The sequence below is a fragment of the Alligator mississippiensis genome, chromosome 3 (assembly GCF_030867095.1).
Source record: "Alligator mississippiensis isolate rAllMis1 chromosome 3, rAllMis1, whole genome shotgun sequence".
In the NCBI taxonomy this organism is placed as follows: Eukaryota; Metazoa; Chordata; order Crocodylia; family Alligatoridae; genus Alligator; species Alligator mississippiensis.
In genome coordinates, this window is record NC_081826.1 from 190,097,506 (window position 1) to 190,114,866 (window position 17,361).

Below are 17,361 nucleotides of genomic sequence, written 5' to 3' on the forward strand. Positions count from 1 at the left end.
TAATTTGGGATAATAATTCTTAACAGAATAGTCAATTTAGGAAAGGCTATGCTAGAAGTTATTTGAATAATCTTTCAGGTTTTTGTATACTTAAGTGTTGGAATAAAATTAGCAGAAACATAGAACAACTATATTAACAGAGCTTGGAGAGGTGAGAAAGGGTGTGCACACACTGTTCCAGTCTTGCTAATGATTCTGCATGTGCATAACTTTGTTTGCATATGTAAGTATTTGCAAAAGTAGGATTCGTCCTTTTCCCACAGGGAGATGTGGATGGGAGAGCAGAACTGTAAGCTTTGCTGGGATCACTTTAGGCATTTTCAAATAGCAGGACAATGCACTAATTTTTGCATTGTAGAACAGAGTATAGAACTTGGTATAGTATACAAAGCTGGATGCAGGGTAGGGCCCAGAGATTCCTAATGAACATTGTCCTGGCAAGAAGTGGCCAGTGGTGTCCCGCGGGGGTCAGTGCTTGGTCCAGTACTTTTCAGCATCTTTATCAATGATTTGGCCAGGGAACTCTTCACCCCCACATCCAAGTTCATGGATGACACCAAATTATGGGGAAGCATGGTCACACTTGAAGATAGGCTACAGATGCAGGCAGATCGAGACAGGCTGGCAAACTGAGCGAGTCGGAACCAGATGAAGTTCAACACTGAGAAATGTAAAGTGCTCCACCTGGCTTGGGTGACTGGTGCCACCAGTACCAGTCAGCAACCGGGCGGGGTGGGGCTCCCCCCATGGCCAATCTCACCAATGGGATGGGGGGATCCCCCTTGGGCTGACTGCTCCCACTCCTTGGCCGGTGCTCACAGGTGGAGCACCTGTGCTCCCACTGGCCCCCCTCACCCATCGCCTGAGCGGCAAGCGCAGCCAGTCGGGGGTGCACCGGCGCCTAGATCTCTTCAGCCTTCGCAAGAGAAGGCTGAGAGGTGATTTTGTGGCTGCCTATAAATTCATCAGAGGAGGGCAGCAAGGAATAGGAGATGCTCTATTTTCTAGGGCACCTCCTGGAGTAACTAGGAACAATGGCCACAGATTGACAGAGAGCAGATGTAGGTTGGACATTAGAAAGAACTTCTTCACAGTAAGGGTTGCCAGAATCTGGAATGGGCTTCCAAGGGAGGTGGTGCTCTCCCCTACCCTGGGGGTCTTCAAGAGGGGACTGGACAATCACCTAGCTGGGGTCATCTGACCCCAGCACTCTTTCCTGCCCAGGGCAGGGGTTCAGACTCAATGGCCTACTGAGGTCCTTTCCAACCCTAACATCTATGAAACTGTTCACCAGGGCACCCTTGGAGAAAACTAGGAGTAATGGGCACAAACTCCTGGAAGACTGTTTCAGGCTCAACATTAAGAAGAAATTCTTCACAGTTAGTGTCCAGTTTGTGGAATAAGCTCCCTCCAGAGGTGGTGCAATCGCCTGCCCTTGAAATCTTCAAGAGGAGACTGGACAGTCACCTTGCTGGGGTCACCTGACCCCAGCTGTCTTTCCTGCCTGATGCAGGGTGCTGGACCTGATGATCTTCCAATGTCCCTTCCAGCCTTACAGTCTATGAACTCCCCTTAAATTAAGACAAATGCTTTGGAGCCATACTGTTTCAGAGTATGCTCTATTGAGATCTTGCAATCAGAGTCTAATCCTACAAACACTTAGGTAGGTGTGGTGCATGTTGCTGTGAGAGAGCCTATTCAACTAACAGCAGTAAACAACATGCTGGGGTTTTACCTACACACATGCTTTGCTGCAGTTGACTAATTAGCTTTGCAGTAAAGTGTGACAGTCTACATGTGCACTGGTATTAGGGTGCAGTAAATTAACTCCACCATAGGATAGTACTTGTCCTATGGCGGAGTAATTTATGCCACCACAGCACGCGTGTAGATGGTGACTGGGGCTCTCTGAGGCATGAGGGTGCTATAGTGGGGGATGCCTTCTGGCTAGTAGGCTGAGGCAAATCGGGAAGTATTTGATTTGGATTTGGCTGATTTGGAGGACAGTGATTTGGTCAAATCAGCTTCGGAAGATTAGGTGCTGATTCAGAGAGGTTCAGCGATTCAGATCGGCCAGGGACAGGCAGGTGCACAGCTGAGCAGCTGTAGGTTTTTCCATGGCTCCTCTGGGTGTGCCTGCCTCTCTCTGGGCAGGGGGATCCATGGGAGAAGGCCCCATGGCTGACCTGCCTTTCCCCATCTGCTGCCTGGCCCAGCCTCCTGGCCCTGCTGAGCTGTGCTGCACCAGTAGGATGCAACAGGTGTGGCACGGGTGCCAAGCGGCAGTGGCAGTCCCCGCTGCTTCCCACTGCCCTGCGGAGGGGCTCTGCCACAAGTGCCCAGAGGCCTCAATCATCACTCCTACAGCTGGTGAGTATGAGGCTTTTTTTTTTTTTTTTAAGTGCCAGAAGCCTGGGCCTGAGCCAGAACAGCCATGGGGACTTCTCCTGTGACTCCTCTGGCTGTGCCTGCCTCTACCCCGGTGGGAGGATCTGCGGGGACTATGCCTTGCTGCCACTTGTCCAGTCCGTGCAGGGAGGGACGCAATGCAGGTGTGGCTTACTCCGCAGCAGGGCAGAGTCCCCGCTCCCAGTGCTGCCGCACCTGCATCAGTGCTGGGAGTGCGGGCTTTGCCCTGCTGCCACTTGCTCCCTTTCACCTGGGGCGAGCCACGCCCATATCCTGCCCCCACCCTTGTATGACCTGGTCTCAAGGCTTCTAACCATGCACGTTGCCCTCCTTTGGACTCTCTCGAGCTTCTCCACATCCTTCCTGAAGTGCGGCACCCAGAACTGGATATAGAACTCCAGCTGCGGTATCACCAAGGCTGAGTAGAGCAGGAGGATGACATCCTTAGCTGTGCTTGATATGCCTCGGTAGATGCATGCCAGGGTTTGATTAGCTCTGCCAGCTACGGCATCACATTGGTGACTCATATTCATTTTGTTGTCTATCATGGCACCCAAGTCTCGTTCAGATGTAGTGCTAACAAGCGTAGCACTGCTGAGACTGTAAGTGTGTTGTGGATTATTTCTCCCCGGATGGAGCACTTTACATTTCTCTGTATTAAACGACATCAGGTTGAGGTCTGCCCACCTCACGAGTCTGTCCAGGTCAGCCTGTATTGCCAGCCTGTCTTTGAGTGTGACTATGCTCCCCCGTAGTTTGGTGTCATTAGTGAACTTTGCTAGTTCACTTTTAATACCTGAATCCAAATAGTTGATGAACATGTTGAAAAGCACTGGTCCAGGTACTGAACCCTGAGGGATGCCACTGGTCACCCTCCACCATGGCCCAGTTACATTAATTAATACTCTCTGTGTCCTACCACAGAGCCAGTTACCTACCGCCAGACCGTAAAGTAGTCAAGGTTGCATTTTCCCAATTTTTTTCATGAGGACTTTGTGGGAGACCAGGTCAAAGGCTTTTTTGAAGTCCAGGTATATGACATCAACCTAATTTCTCCCATCCAGGTGGCGAGTAACCTGATCATAGAAGGAAATGAGGTTGGTTTGGCATGACCTGCCCATAATGAAGCTATGTTGGCTATCCTTCAGAATGCTGCCTTCTGCTAGCCTGTCTGTAATGGATTCTTTTATAATCTTCTCCAGGATTTTACCAGGGATTGAGGTCAAACTGATTTTACCTCGGTCTTCACAGGCAAGGTCAGCTCCTAGACTACTGCACTGGGCAGCACACTTTGGGGAGACAATGAGCAGCCATCAGTGGTGAAAGAGCAGATGCAAGGCATCTGAGGGTGCTGAGGAAGTTGGTTGATGTGACTGTAGAGCTGCCACAAGTTTTTAGAGATAATGGCTAGCAATCGGGGGAGGTCCTGGATGACTGGAAAAGGGCAAATACAGTGTCCATCTTTAAGAAAAGGAAGAAGAAGGATCCAGGGAACTACAGATCAGTCAGCCTCACCTCAATCCCTGGAAAAATCATGGAACAGGTCCTCAAGGAATCCATTTCTAGGCACTTGAAGAAGAAAGTGATCAGGAACAGTTGGCATGGGTTTACCAAGGGCAAGTCATGCCTGACCGACCTGATTGCCTTCTATGATGAGACAATTTGCTCTCGCTGACTCCCCACACAGTGGATGCGGGGTAAGCAGTGGACGTGACATACTTTGACTTTAGCAAGGCTTTTGATATGCTCTCCCACAGCATTCTTGCAAGCAAGTTAAGGAAGTGCAGGTTGGGTGAATGGACTGTAAGGTGGACAGAAAGCTAGCTCGATCATCGGGCTCAACAGGTAGTGATCAATGGCTTGATGTATAGTTGGCAGCCAGTATCAAGTGGAGTGCCCCAGTGGTCGGTCCTGGGGCCAGTTTTGTTCAATATCTTCATTAATGATCTGGAAGATGGGATGGAGTGTACCCTCAGCCAGGTTCTGGATGACACCAAGCTGTGGGGAGTAGATACGCTGGAGGGTAGGGCTAGATCCAGAGTAACCTAGACAAATTGAAGGATTGGGCCAAAAGAAATCTCATGAGGTTTAATAAGGACAGAAGAATCACATGTGCTGTTGCAGATTTGAGACCAACTGGCTAAGCAGCAGTTCTGCAGAAAAGGACCCGGGGGTTACTGTGGACAATAAGCTGAACATGAGTTAACAGTGTGCCCTTGTTACCAAGTAGGCTAACAGCATACTGGGCTGCATTAGTAGGAGTGTTGCCAGTAGATCGAGGGAAGTGATTCTTCCCCGCTATACAGCACTGGTGAGGCCACATCTGGATACTGTGTTCAGTTTTGGGCCCCTGCTACAGAAAGGATGTAGACTAGTTGGAGACAGTCCAGCAGAGGGCAACAAAAATGGTTTGAGGGCTGGGGCACATGATTTACGAGGAGAGGCTGAGGGCACTCGGCTTATTTAGTTTCCAGAAAAGAAGACTGAGGGGGGATTTAATAGCAGCTTTGAACTACCTGAAGGGTGATTCCAAAGAGGATGGAGCTTGACTGTTCTTAATGGTGGCAGATGCCAGAATAAGGATCAGTGGTCTCAAGTTGCAGCAGGGGAAGATACTAGGTTAGAGATTAGGAAAAACTTTCTCACTAGGAGAGTGGTGAAGCACTGGAACGGGTTACCCCAAAAGGTGATAGAATCTCCATCCTTGGAGGTTTTTAAGGCTCAGCTTGACAAAGTCCTGGCTAGGATGATCTATTTTGAGCAGGGATTGGACTAGACCAGTGCTTCTCAAAGTGGTGGTCCGTAGACTGGTGCCAGTCCGTGAGCCACCAGTTGCCGGTCCGCAGCAAGTTGCCAGGAAAGAAAGAAATATATTTTCAGAAGCATAACATTGACAAGCAAGCATGTCATAACGCTACAGTTTGTACATTCCAACACTTCAGGTGATGTCACGTTGTGCGAGGTGAGGAAAGAGAAAGAAACAGCTGGTCACGCATTTGTGTAGTGCTGTTACACGCAGTTGCTGCCACCGGCTGAACTGGGCACTGGTCCCTGGCCCACTGGAAAAAAAATTGCCGGTCCGCCACATCAGATAGTTTGAGAAGCACTGGACTAGATGACCTCCTGTGGTCCCTTCCAACCCTTTAAATGACTGGAATGAGACCCTCAAATTCCAAAATCCCCAGGAGAGTCTAATTTTGTAGGGAGGACTTTTCTACCAGCTTTAGAAGAGAAGTAGTTTGTTGTAAGGAACAATATAAAAGAAAATGCACAGTGTGAGCATGTTCCTTCTGAAGTCAGTGGCAAAACTTGCTGAAAGTGGGAAGAAGGAAATACCAGACTATCCTTGTACTCACCACATGATTATCTGGACTATTCTCATTGTAGCTTCATTGAGTGCATTGAAAAAGTCCACCAGAATTTGTCCCTTTTCTCCCATTTTCCCAATAACAATTCCAAAGACGAGACAGAAGACAATCAAGCCCAGGACATTGATGCCATCGGAATACATGCCCACTATTTTGAATTCTTTGGTTTTGTTCTGTAGATTCTGTAGATTCAGAAAAACATGTTACTAAACAGGGACAGGGTAATTAGTTTGCCAGTCCTAAAATGAAAACACGTTTAGCTTTTTTAGTAACAAGAGTCACTTTCTCAGCCATTCGGTTCTCATATTTGCAGCTGGAACTGGAAGGTTTAATGTCACTTTAAAATGCCTTTATGAGCCTTGTTTTTTAAAGCTCTTAGGACCTCTTACACCTTGCTCTAGGTGGCAGTGGTCTCAAGGCTGTTTTAATTCATGATCTGCTTCTTAGGTCTCCTTTACCTGTGCAGGTAAAGGTATAATGATATCTAATGTGTAATTTATACAATCATGTTTCCTGCCATACATACATACATGCATGGCAGGAGGCGCGACTGTGGGATCATGCATTAAATCTCATCCCAATCCTGGGCTCATCATGTACCAACAAGAAGCAAGCTCCTGTGCCTGGGAATGCCAGGCACGCCACTTGAGGGGCTCCCAGCTGCAGTGCATGAAACCCCTGGGACAGGAGGATTGCCACTGGTGATTTCTCCACTCTGGGGGTTTCACACACCCATGGGACTGGGAGATCGCTGCCACAGCAATCCTTCTGCCCCAGGGGTTTGCCAGGTGGCACGCTGTGGGGACCCACCATCTGCAGCTGTGGGAATCCGGGGCTGATAGTCTCCAGCAGTTGTGGGGGACAGCCTACTACATGTGCAAATTAAAGCTTGATAACAAGAAACCATACAGTTAGTACATATTTTTTAGGTCTAACTTTACAGCTGGTGGAGCTTTCTATTGTGTGATACACTTTATGTGCATATCTGGTCTTAAGATAAATGTGGAATTAACCAGTTAATTGTGCGATACCTATTACATGTATAAGGGGTTTTAGTGCCTTATGAATCACAGAATATAGCTTATTAACTCTAGTTACACCTTCAACATGCCTGTGATGCACAATGGGGAATAAGAGCAAGGGCAAAATCCTTAAACCAGCTCAATGCCAGCCATGAAGGTCCTTTGTTAAGATTATTGTATCTAGATTGCCATAAAGAGACCTAGTATAGCAGGTAATCAGGTTCAGGACATTCAATTTTGCTCTCAGTTACATGTACATAATTCAACTGAAGTCAGTAGAGCTACATACTTGATGGCAGAATCTGATACACAGTTTTTCAGTGAAAGACTTAAACTGCTTTGGTTCAACTTTCTGTAGATGTCAGGTGCAGTATAAATGTATGAGAGAAAAATTAAATTATAATATTTACGGGGCATTGGAGATTCTCTACTACCTTCAGTTTCAAGTTTAAGTTAATGTCCTTTCATTTAGGCTAATGTCCCCTTGCTCTTATATTATGAGGCAATATTAAAAACAAGTGTAAAATCAATATTCATTATACTGCATTGCTCATAATTTGTGTCCATCTATTAAATCCCTTCTTACTCTTCTCCACTCTAAGCTAATCTCAGTCTGCAAGCTGTCATCCAATGTAAGTCTTTGCATAATTCTAATCAGATTGGTTAAAAGTCTATTTTGCTTTTTCAGTCTTTATTTTATTTATCTTGAGGAGCAGCAGTCAACATTTAACACATGCTATCAGCTAATATGCTGTCAAATTTTCATATAATTTTCTACTCCTTTATTTTTGTAATACCTACTAGTATTTTAATTGTTTTTTAACCTCTTCTGCACATGAGATATGCATATTCAGACAAACTTCCTATAACAACTCTATTTCCTTAAGCCATTCAGCACGTTTACAGTTCACTAGCACATATGGAACTTTGGGTTATTTGCATGTTATTTTTTATTTGTCCTGTTATTTTCCCACAAAATCCTCCAGGTTTCTTATATTTAGCTAGTGTTTCTAGCAGTCCTTCATTTTTTCTAACTTAAATAGTTTTGTAACTTGGATTAAAATTTATCAATTTGCTTCCTCTATTAGCCATTTGTTATCAGTTTAATCATTTACTGATATTTTGAACACGCTTTTGTTTACAGTTTCTCTCCGGTTCTAATATCTGTATTTTTAAAAATAAAATAAACAATAAAAACCATACCTTGGAAACCTCTGTTGTCATGACAACTGTAAAAGGTTCTTCTGTAACCATGGAGCCATTTTTTTCCAATTCGTTTGTAAGTTTTACTTCTTCACGTTTGGTTTTATACTAAAATATTAGGGAGAAGGGGTAGGAAATGATGCATTTTATTTGGAAATAATAAGCAAGTGAGAAATGAAAAATGGCAGATCTACCAAGTAAAACAGGAAAAGATGCACAGTTCAGACATTTTGTAAGATTTTTAGCCAGAAATAATGTACATATGTAGATTTTTCAAATGAATTTGAGTCACTGGTTTTTCTTTACGTCAAGCACTCATGTCCATGTAGGAAGGTGGAAAGTCTGCTCTGAAAGTTTCTGGTTACTGCATGCAATGTCTAGTTCCATGGGGGATGGAGCCGAATGGGTGCAACTAGCAGAGGGGACTTCCAAATTCAGCAGGATCCAAAGCAAAATTTCTGAGAGTCATTGTTTGAGAGGTTGGTAGAAATAAAGGGGCCACTGTCATTATGAAGTTTCACTGTCTGTTCCTCCTTTTATTGCTGGAGAGGACTCATGCATGTGGGTGAGGCAGCATTTTTTGGGCTGTAATATAAACTCCACAGCTACTGCTGCCACATAGGTGATGATAAGATCAGGTTCCGAATTATGGGGGAGCTCAGGGGGCTGAGCCCCTACATAAGAGACGAGGGTCTCTTATCATAACGGGGGGGCAGGGGTCACTTAGGTGGATTTGTTAATCAATGAACTGGTTAACCGCCAAGGCCCTGCCAAGAGTCAAAGTGTAATTCAAACCCTGGACAAGATGGCCATAGCCTGTGTAACTGCAGAGAAGCCACATACTGGACTGTGTACTTAGTGCAAAGTACAGGTTTATAGATGTTGGTAAACTACACATACTACATATGCACTGAATTTTGGCCAAAAAAACAGTTACCATCTTTTTTTGGGAATGGGTTAGCTCTATTGCATAGGAACTTCAGAGCCATACAATAACTCTGGGAAGGAAATAAAAGGGAAGCAGACAACATCATAAGGTATAAGAAATATATCTCTGCATTTTTCACAACTTTAAATGTGAAAGAATCAAGAGTAAGACTGGTGGGTGGGTGGTAGGTTCTTCTTCCAGTCTTTGAAGACCCAATAAACCTTAACTCCTACATTTCTTGTTTTTTCTCAAGAGCTTTTTCTACTAAAATCTCTTGTTTATCTTAAGAAGAATACAACCAGATGCCAATCAGTTTCAACAATGTGCAGCAGAATTGAAGGACATAATGATGAGGGAAGGTAGGTACAGATTTAATTAGACAAAGGGAAGATTTGAAGATTTTTCTCAGAAAAATCTTAAGAACAGGAAAATACCTTTTCTCCAAACATTCTACAAACTTTCTGGTGAAGCTCTGGTCTCTTTGCTGTGCAAGAGCCACCTGGATTTTTCATAACTAATTCTTACCACAGTTTGTCTTATGGGAAACCTCACAGTTTGAAGAATGGAGTAGGTGGCAATAAAAGCTACAACAACAAAAATGAATGTTTGTTCCTACCTGTTGAAAACAGGCCTGGACAAGATTTTCTGGGAACATATTCCTGTTAAAGTAATTAAAGACATTGTAATATTATGAGCTACTGAGGACAATCCATTTTACAAATTAAAATAAAGTAACTAATTACTCTATACACAGAATGGGGTAATGATGTGTTCTTGTCTACAAATCCTCTATCCACACACAAGAGTAGCAAATTTATCACTGTCAGGTTTGAACTGAGGCAGAGAAAAAAGTTCAAGCCTTCTAAATGCGAAGATGACTATTTTTCTACTGTGGAATTCTCATACTCATTTTTCAGGATTTGTCATTTAAATTATTCAGCTAGCAAGTCCGGAATATTTCCACTATGGTATGCTGTGTCCATTAAGTGTATGAGGAACATTTTAAACTCATTTTTATATGGTTCATTATGCATCAGGTAAAAGTGTACCAGAAGAGGAATGTTTTTTATTCACATTGTGTTGTGTGTGGGTTTGTGTGTGCATTCAGAAATTAATCTTGGCTGATGGAAAATTACTGCATATTGCTGCACAAGAGCCTTTTTCATAGAGTGAAAAAAGAAAAAAAATCGCCTTGTTGGCTCTAGTGGTTGGTATAGATTAGTTGCCTCTCTGCGAGTGACCAGCACTATATGCTTCAAATGAGACTGAGAAAACTTGTAGTCTGTGATTATGGAATAATCAGCACAACGGGAAGGTGTATACTACTCCTGTTATTCAGAAGTTGGTTTTGCCCTGAAGTCTGAAAGTTTATAACACTTTCAAATCTTTATTAAAATCCTTTCTTTAGTTTTCAAGTTCTTAGTCCTTACTTGGGCAAAATTCCTTTGAAGTAAAGAAGAGTCTGTATGAATGGAGTAAAAACTGAACTTGTGCAAAGACGTCAGAATTTAAGCCTCAACACTGGATGAGGTGAACCTGTACAAAAGTAAATACAATTTCTTGCAAAAGAATTTAAGGCTACCATTGTAACTTTTAGGTCACAACTGTAAGCTGGTTGGCAAGAAAGGCACCCAGAAGACTGTGATTAACAGGGAAAAATTCTATAAAATAAATATAATTTAATTACTGCTTTTCTATCTCCAAATCCTCCTTTTGTGCTTGAGCTACAAATCAGCACTGTACATACTGTGTGTCTGGAGAAATGGTCAACAACAGGCTGAATTAAGTACTCTGCTGCTGCTGACTGCACAGAGCCCAGCCAATTACTTCTGCTGCAAGTATATTGCTATAGTACGCCATCTGCTGCTCCTGGCTGGTTTGCCTAGTAAGAAGGCCACAGAGACTGGGAATGCCAACCTATGGGGTGGGAAACACTTATCTATAATGCTGTAACAGTAGGTTCTGGGACCAGGGACTTCCAGCATGCCTTGCCCATTGAATCTGCAGGTGTGCTCTGAATCTGGAAGTCTGCAGGTGAAGCAACTCTAAGCTTATCTCTCTGCACCCATGCTCAAGTCCTTGATCTATGGTGGGACTCAGATGGCCATGGTATGCACAGGCCTCATGGTGCTGGGACCTGGTGCAGCAGAGATATAGACAAGCTCAGACAATCAGTATAGACTGGTCAGTTTCAGGATGTGGCAAAAGGTTTTATTTTGAGCTGTGGGACTTGGGAACAGATATACTGTGAATACAATACCTATAAGTATTTGCTTAAAAAACACAATTTTTGGGGGGTGACTTCTTCTCACCAACTGTAAGAACACTGCATAAATCGAATTTGCATAAAGCAAACCTACTTTATAATTTAAGAAATAGGGATAGGTTCCCCTGTTGGCTGCTCCCAGGGCCAGCTGGGTTGAGTGCGGACAAGCAGAGCCCCAGGTGGTGCAGGGCACAGCCCTCACCCCAGCCCCGGCTGCAGCGGCCCCAAGAGCTGCAGGAACCAGCTGCCAGCAGCCACTGGGCTGCACTGTGCCGCAAACCCTCCAGGGCTCTGCCTGTCCCCACTTACCTCAGCTCCTGATGCAGCTGTCCCGGGAGCAGCTGATGTCAACTCCCTGTAGCTGCTGGGCTGCACTGTGCCCTGTGCAGGCAGCTCCCAGGGCTGCTGCAGGTGGGGCTGGGGCACAGACAGGCAGAGCGCCAGAAACAGCCTGGAGCCCCTGAGCCTGCAGCGGCCGCTGGCCCCACCCTGCTCTTGTCTGGCTGCAGGTGGCTGCCCGTCCCTGCTGCAGCCCTGGGAGAGAGGTAGGTGACACCTCCTTGCAGCCACTGGGCTGTGCCATGCCCCAACCCCCCCAGGGCTCTGTTTCCCCTGAGGCACTGTGCTCCGAACCCCACAGTGCAGCGGAGCCCAGCAGCTGCAAGCAGTCAGTGTCTGCTGCTCCCAGGGCTGCAGCAGGTGTGGGCAGCTGCCTGCAGCTGGACGAGAGCAGGCTGGGGCCGGCTGCTGCTGCAGGCTCGGGGGCTCCAGGCTGTTCCTGGTGCTCTGCCTGTCTCCACCCCAGCATCAGGTGCAGCGGTCCTGGGAGCTGCTAGTGCCAGTTGCCTGCACGAGGGCACGGTGCAGTCCAGCAGCTACAGGGAGCTGGCATTGGCCACTCCCGAGACACCCTAGCTCCTGCTGCAGCTAAGTGGGAACAGGCAGAGCTCCAGGGGGTTCGGGGCATGGTGCAGCCAGTGGCTGCTGTCAGCTGGTGCCAGCAGCTCCCGGGGCCGCTGCAGCCAGGGCTGGGGTGAGTGCCACACTGCCTGGAGCTCCACTTGTCCGTAGCCAACAACGAAATCTATCCCTGTTTCTTACATTACTGTATAAAGTAGATTTGTTTTATGCAAATTTGATTTATGCAGCTTTCTCCAGATCTATGCTGATTGCATATATGCGAATTTACCTCGCATATAACGAATTTCGGGTACAAAAGGGTCATCACATAAGAGCGAATTCGCATAAATCGAACCCACATAAATCAAGGGAAACCTATATAGAAATTATATAAAAAAAAAAAAAACAAACAAAAAAAACCCAAACACATACAGATCAAAGTGATGGCAGACAGAGACAAACTATAATTGGAAGGAAAAATCCATAGACACCTTTTTTTGTAACTACTAAGCCATTACTGGAAATGAAATCCATTTGTCAGAAGTTTGCACTTCTCCTAACAAGTTAAATTTTATTTAGCTGATGCCGGCTGTGATTTACTGGGGACCCAGTTGCTCAGGTTTTGTACATATTTCATCAGGCCAATTTTTTTCTAACCACTTCATTTATCTATCCTATTACAAGACCATCATCAGGAAGAGAAGGTAACAAACCCACCTGGAAAACTGACAGCACAGTGAATCTGTAGAGTAGGCAAGCCAAGGAAATTTACATGGAGTGCATTTCTTGCCTGCCTTTCTTTACTGAGAAGAGATTCCCAAGCAGAGAGTATCAAGAGATTCTTCTCTTGAGAAAAGAGGCACTTAGCCACTGAGAAGAAGCATCATAACATCACTGCAACCTTCTGTAATTTTCTATACCCTAAGAAACAACAGTGCTGAGTTACCTTCCTGAAACCAGCCCACTAATCTCTTTTCTCTGGATATTTTTCTTATGCTAAGGCAGTAAGTGTAAAGTTCTGTTTCTGTTAGGGGCAGCAGAAATAAACTGGGACAGGAAATGTTGACCTTAGATCCGTAGGTAAGTTACTATGTGAAATGCATGAGCAACCCAGGCTGGCATCTACTGTATAGAGAAGGGCATTTTACACGCTATTTTGTATGGATCCATCTAAAGCTATGTGCTGTTTTGTCTACCCTATGAAAAGTTCTGTTTACTCCACAGCCTTACTCTTCCAAATTATCTTCATTTGTGCATACAGTTCAGTAACTGTGGTTGCAACAGAATGGAAATGGAAAAGCTCACCTAATCAGATCTAGCATGGCATCCACTGTTGTGACCTCAGGAGTGCTACCCATCCTGTCAATATCATCCGCTTTCTGAGACACCCCAGGTTTGATGGTCACAACTAGCACAATCCCTGTAATCAAGAGAGAACCAAAGTATAATCAGGGACAACCTTTCCATATCCATTTTACCTGAATTCTTATCACCAAATGCAGTCTGTAGTTGTACTGTAATATTAACAGGAATAAGTGACCCATAACTGGAATCCTTAATTAGTAAGGCTCTTTTAATATGATAGGGACCTGTGATGGTTCTCTAATGCTTTTGATGGGGTCAGATATTTGACATTATTCTTTTTGGTTATATTACATATTCTCAATCATTCTCTATAAATCTCAAAGAACAATTACCTCAGTGGGATTGCAAATGGTTGCTTTCCTCTGTTGTGATGTTTTGAAGAGCTGCTCTATTTTTCCTACACATCTAGTTCTACATTACTAGTGTTCACATGGGAATTGGTTGCTTTGTTTTGTGACTCCACAAAGCAGAATCTGTTTTTGTAAAGATAGCCTACAGCACTCAGTTCACACAAGACTACACTTCAGAAACAGAATCAACTAAAAATAGCTTTGCTTTAGGACCACTCTTGCTCACACTGAAGTCAATGGCACAATTTATATTAATTTTGAAGGAATCAGTATCAATCTTTCCTGCAATTATAGAATAAAATCTAAGCTGCTGCAATTGCATTAAGTTTTTATTCAAAACAAACAAACATAAATTCATTGTAGAGAGGATGAAACATCAGCATAATCCCTCAAACCCCTCCCCCCCCAGCAATGTTTTCTAGTTATATTTATTGATACAGGCAGAGCTGACCTGGTATAAACTCCCTCAACCATAGAAATTATCAAGAAGAAGCTGACAACTGACAATTTATTCTTTATTTAATCTTTCTGTAAACTTAGTCACTGAAAGTTCTCATATTTATATGTAAACTATACACTTTCCTAAGCCAGGACTGTCCAACTTCAATGTGTGGGGATGCAGACTCTGTGGGCCCCACACGCTGGGGGCAGTCCCTTGGGATCTACCCTCACCATGAGGGCAGTACTAGAGGTGCACAGCCCCCTCTCTCAGGTGTTCTCCCCTGCCAAAGGGCAGTGGAAGAGGCGGCCTCTTCCGTAGGCCTCATGTTAAACACTCTTGCAGGCTGTATGTTGGACGGCCCTGTCCTCAGCTATGGAAATGATTGGTAAAATGCCTCCACAGTGCTTGGTATCAGTGAAATTACAGCAGAGGTAAATGTAGCCCCATGTGTATATACTCCTTCAGGTTTTCAGCTCTTAAATAACTCTAACTTCTGCAGAAAAAAATCCTCCTTTAAATCTATATTTAATATTCTCAGCAGTGGGCACAAAATTTAGTCTTGTGATAGGCAGAATGACCACTCAGAAAAGCTGTTAACAGAGGAAGTTAATCCAATGCTTTGGGTTAGCAGAGGGGCCACAGATGATTATTCTGTGTACATAGGCAAACAAGGTTCTTTGGGTAAATGTGGTATCTTTTATTAGACCAACTAAATAGTTGGAATATTGTTCTCTGCAAGCTTTCAGGCACAAGCGCCTTTCTTCAAGCATAGGGAGAGTCTGCTGGTGTTTTGTGTGCTCTACTGGGTGGACTAGAAGCCACTACAAAACACCAGTAGACTCCCCTTATGCCTGAAGAAGGGTGTTTGTGCCCAAAAGCTTGCAAAAAATAATTTTTCCAACTATTTAGTTGGTCTAATAAAAGATACTATGTTTACCCAAAGAACCTTGTCTGCCTATGTCCTTAGACCAGCATGGATATAACCAACACCCCCATATTCTGTGTACAGGCATTTGTATGGTGGCTCAGTTGGCCGTGTGGAATTAATTTCCTGCAGTAGAGAAAAAGAGAGAGAGCTGCAGGAAGTTAGGAGTGAAACCGGAGAGTGAAAAAAGAACGAACGAGAGGAATTCCTTCTCTCAAGAGGTGTGTCACACTATATATTCTTGCATTGGGGAATGTTGGCTGAAATGAGCCTTACTTTTATAATTATGCTTTTGGGACTGGAGCTGAGGAATTTCTATTTGTTTTACTTCTGGCCTTTAAAAGGACAGGATGTTATTCAATCAATTATACCCCACTAATAATTAATTATAATACAACTGTTCCTAGGCAAATAGTTTTTAATTTTGCCCAGCTGGAATCCTGTGGCAAATTTCCTACTGACTTCACAAATGCAGAATCAGGCCCTAAGACTCTTTCTTAGATTCCCCACAACACTAATTGGTTTGTCAGGAACCCCTGAAAAGGATCTTAGGGTGAACATTATACTTATACCATGCTAAGGACACTTAAAATGTGAGCACCTGCACAGTAAAGTTCATTAACTTCTGTTAGATGCTTTCTGAGCATCTGTTATACCACTTCTGGTGAAGGATAACTTGAAGCTACCTAGCTCATGTTAGGGTAATTTCAGTCTGCTCCATGGAGATAAAACAAGCAATCTGCAGTCCTCCAGACTCCCAGGGTGTACTGCTACCAGCCCCCTCCCCCTCCCCCCGCCCCTGCTATCCAGAACATGGATTGGGCCCAGTATCCTGGCTCCTAGCCACAAACCTGCTCACGCAGCAAGTCAGAGCTGTGTATACAAAAAATAGTATTAACCCTTAATGTGAGATAGCTCACTTGGTTTCAGGCTGGATGTAAGGAAGAACTTCTTTACTGTCTGAGACCCCACGGTCTGGAATAGACTGCTGCTGGAGGTGGTTCAAGCACCAACACTGAACACCTTCAAGAGAAATTTGGATGTTTATCTTGCTGGGATCCTATGACCCCTGCTGACTTCCTGCCCCTGGGGCAGGGGGCTGGACTTGATGATCTTCTGAGGTCCTTTCCAGCCCTAATGTCTATGAATCTATGAATCACTTACTCAACTTTAGAATCTCAGGACACAAAACATTAATTGAAGTGCTTATTTGAATGTCAAGTATTTGTATTAACACTGAAAACCTGATATGGTGTTGATATTGTGAACTCATAATTAAACAGTATTAAAGATTGTGAAGACTTCAGTATTGTATATTACCTAGAATTACAGCTATGACGGTAGTGCAGAAATAATACACGACTGCACGCAGACCTATCTTCCCAGAAACGCTGGAGTCTAAAGCAGCAACACCTAGAGAAAAAAAAATGAACAGATTTTAGAGAATACACACATCATGAATATAGAGTGATTTATTTATATGTGGGAAATATTTAATCATTCTTTAATTTTTCCTACACATCTAATGCTCAACGGTAGTAATATCCAGGAAAACTTTCTGCAATAGGCTGAGGTGTTTGCTTGAGGTACTTTATCATCCAGGTAACAAGTGCTTTGCTGCCTCAGTCAGGTAAGGCATTATCTCATCTGGATTGACTGGAGTTTTTTTTTTCTTTTGGCACTCTATTCTATTAGCAAGTGTTTATTTTTCTAGGAAAAAGCTGAGGGCGCTTTGTTGATTCACTTAGTCAGGCGATGCATTATTCCTCTTAATATATATTTTTAAAAGCCATCATTTGGCTTCAAAATTTAAACCCCAATGAGAAGAATGAAGGTAATTCACAACATTCAGTGGCACTGTCCTAGTCTGCTTGGTTGTACACTTGGACAACAAACGCATTGATTCATCCATGGATAACTTTTTGGTTGCAAAGAAGAAGTTTATTTTCTTTTTTCTTTAAAAAAAATTAGAACTTAAGAGTACACATTTTGCCCCCAGTGGGTGGGCAACTCCTCCTGTGTTTAGATCTGCAAGCAAGAGTTGCTTTTTTCTGTTGTATGCATCCCAAGAGCATTCTCAAACTACAATTATATTTGAAGGCAGCTAAACTTTTAACACTGATAGTACATCAACCAGATTTTTGGGAGAGATTTTCTTATGTAAAATATCTGCACTGAAAATT

General features: G+C 43.9%; 1 protein-coding gene across 1 annotated transcript in view; it reads right to left on the bottom strand.

The window, feature by feature from the left end:
* The window catches only part of SLC1A1 (solute carrier family 1 member 1), a 92,199-nt gene that overhangs the window by 18,202 nt on the left and 56,636 nt on the right, over positions 1 to 17,361 (bottom strand). The window contains exons 3-7 of the mRNA XM_019478189.2: positions 16,499 to 16,591; positions 13,402 to 13,516; positions 9,547 to 9,589; positions 8,003 to 8,110; positions 5,766 to 5,959 (exon numbers count right to left, since the gene is read on the bottom strand). Of these exons, the coding sequence (XP_019333734.1) occupies positions 5,766 to 5,959; positions 8,003 to 8,110; positions 9,547 to 9,589; positions 13,402 to 13,516; positions 16,499 to 16,591 (553 nt within the window). The remainder of the gene's footprint in view (positions 1 to 5,765; positions 5,960 to 8,002; positions 8,111 to 9,546; positions 9,590 to 13,401; positions 13,517 to 16,498; positions 16,592 to 17,361) is intronic.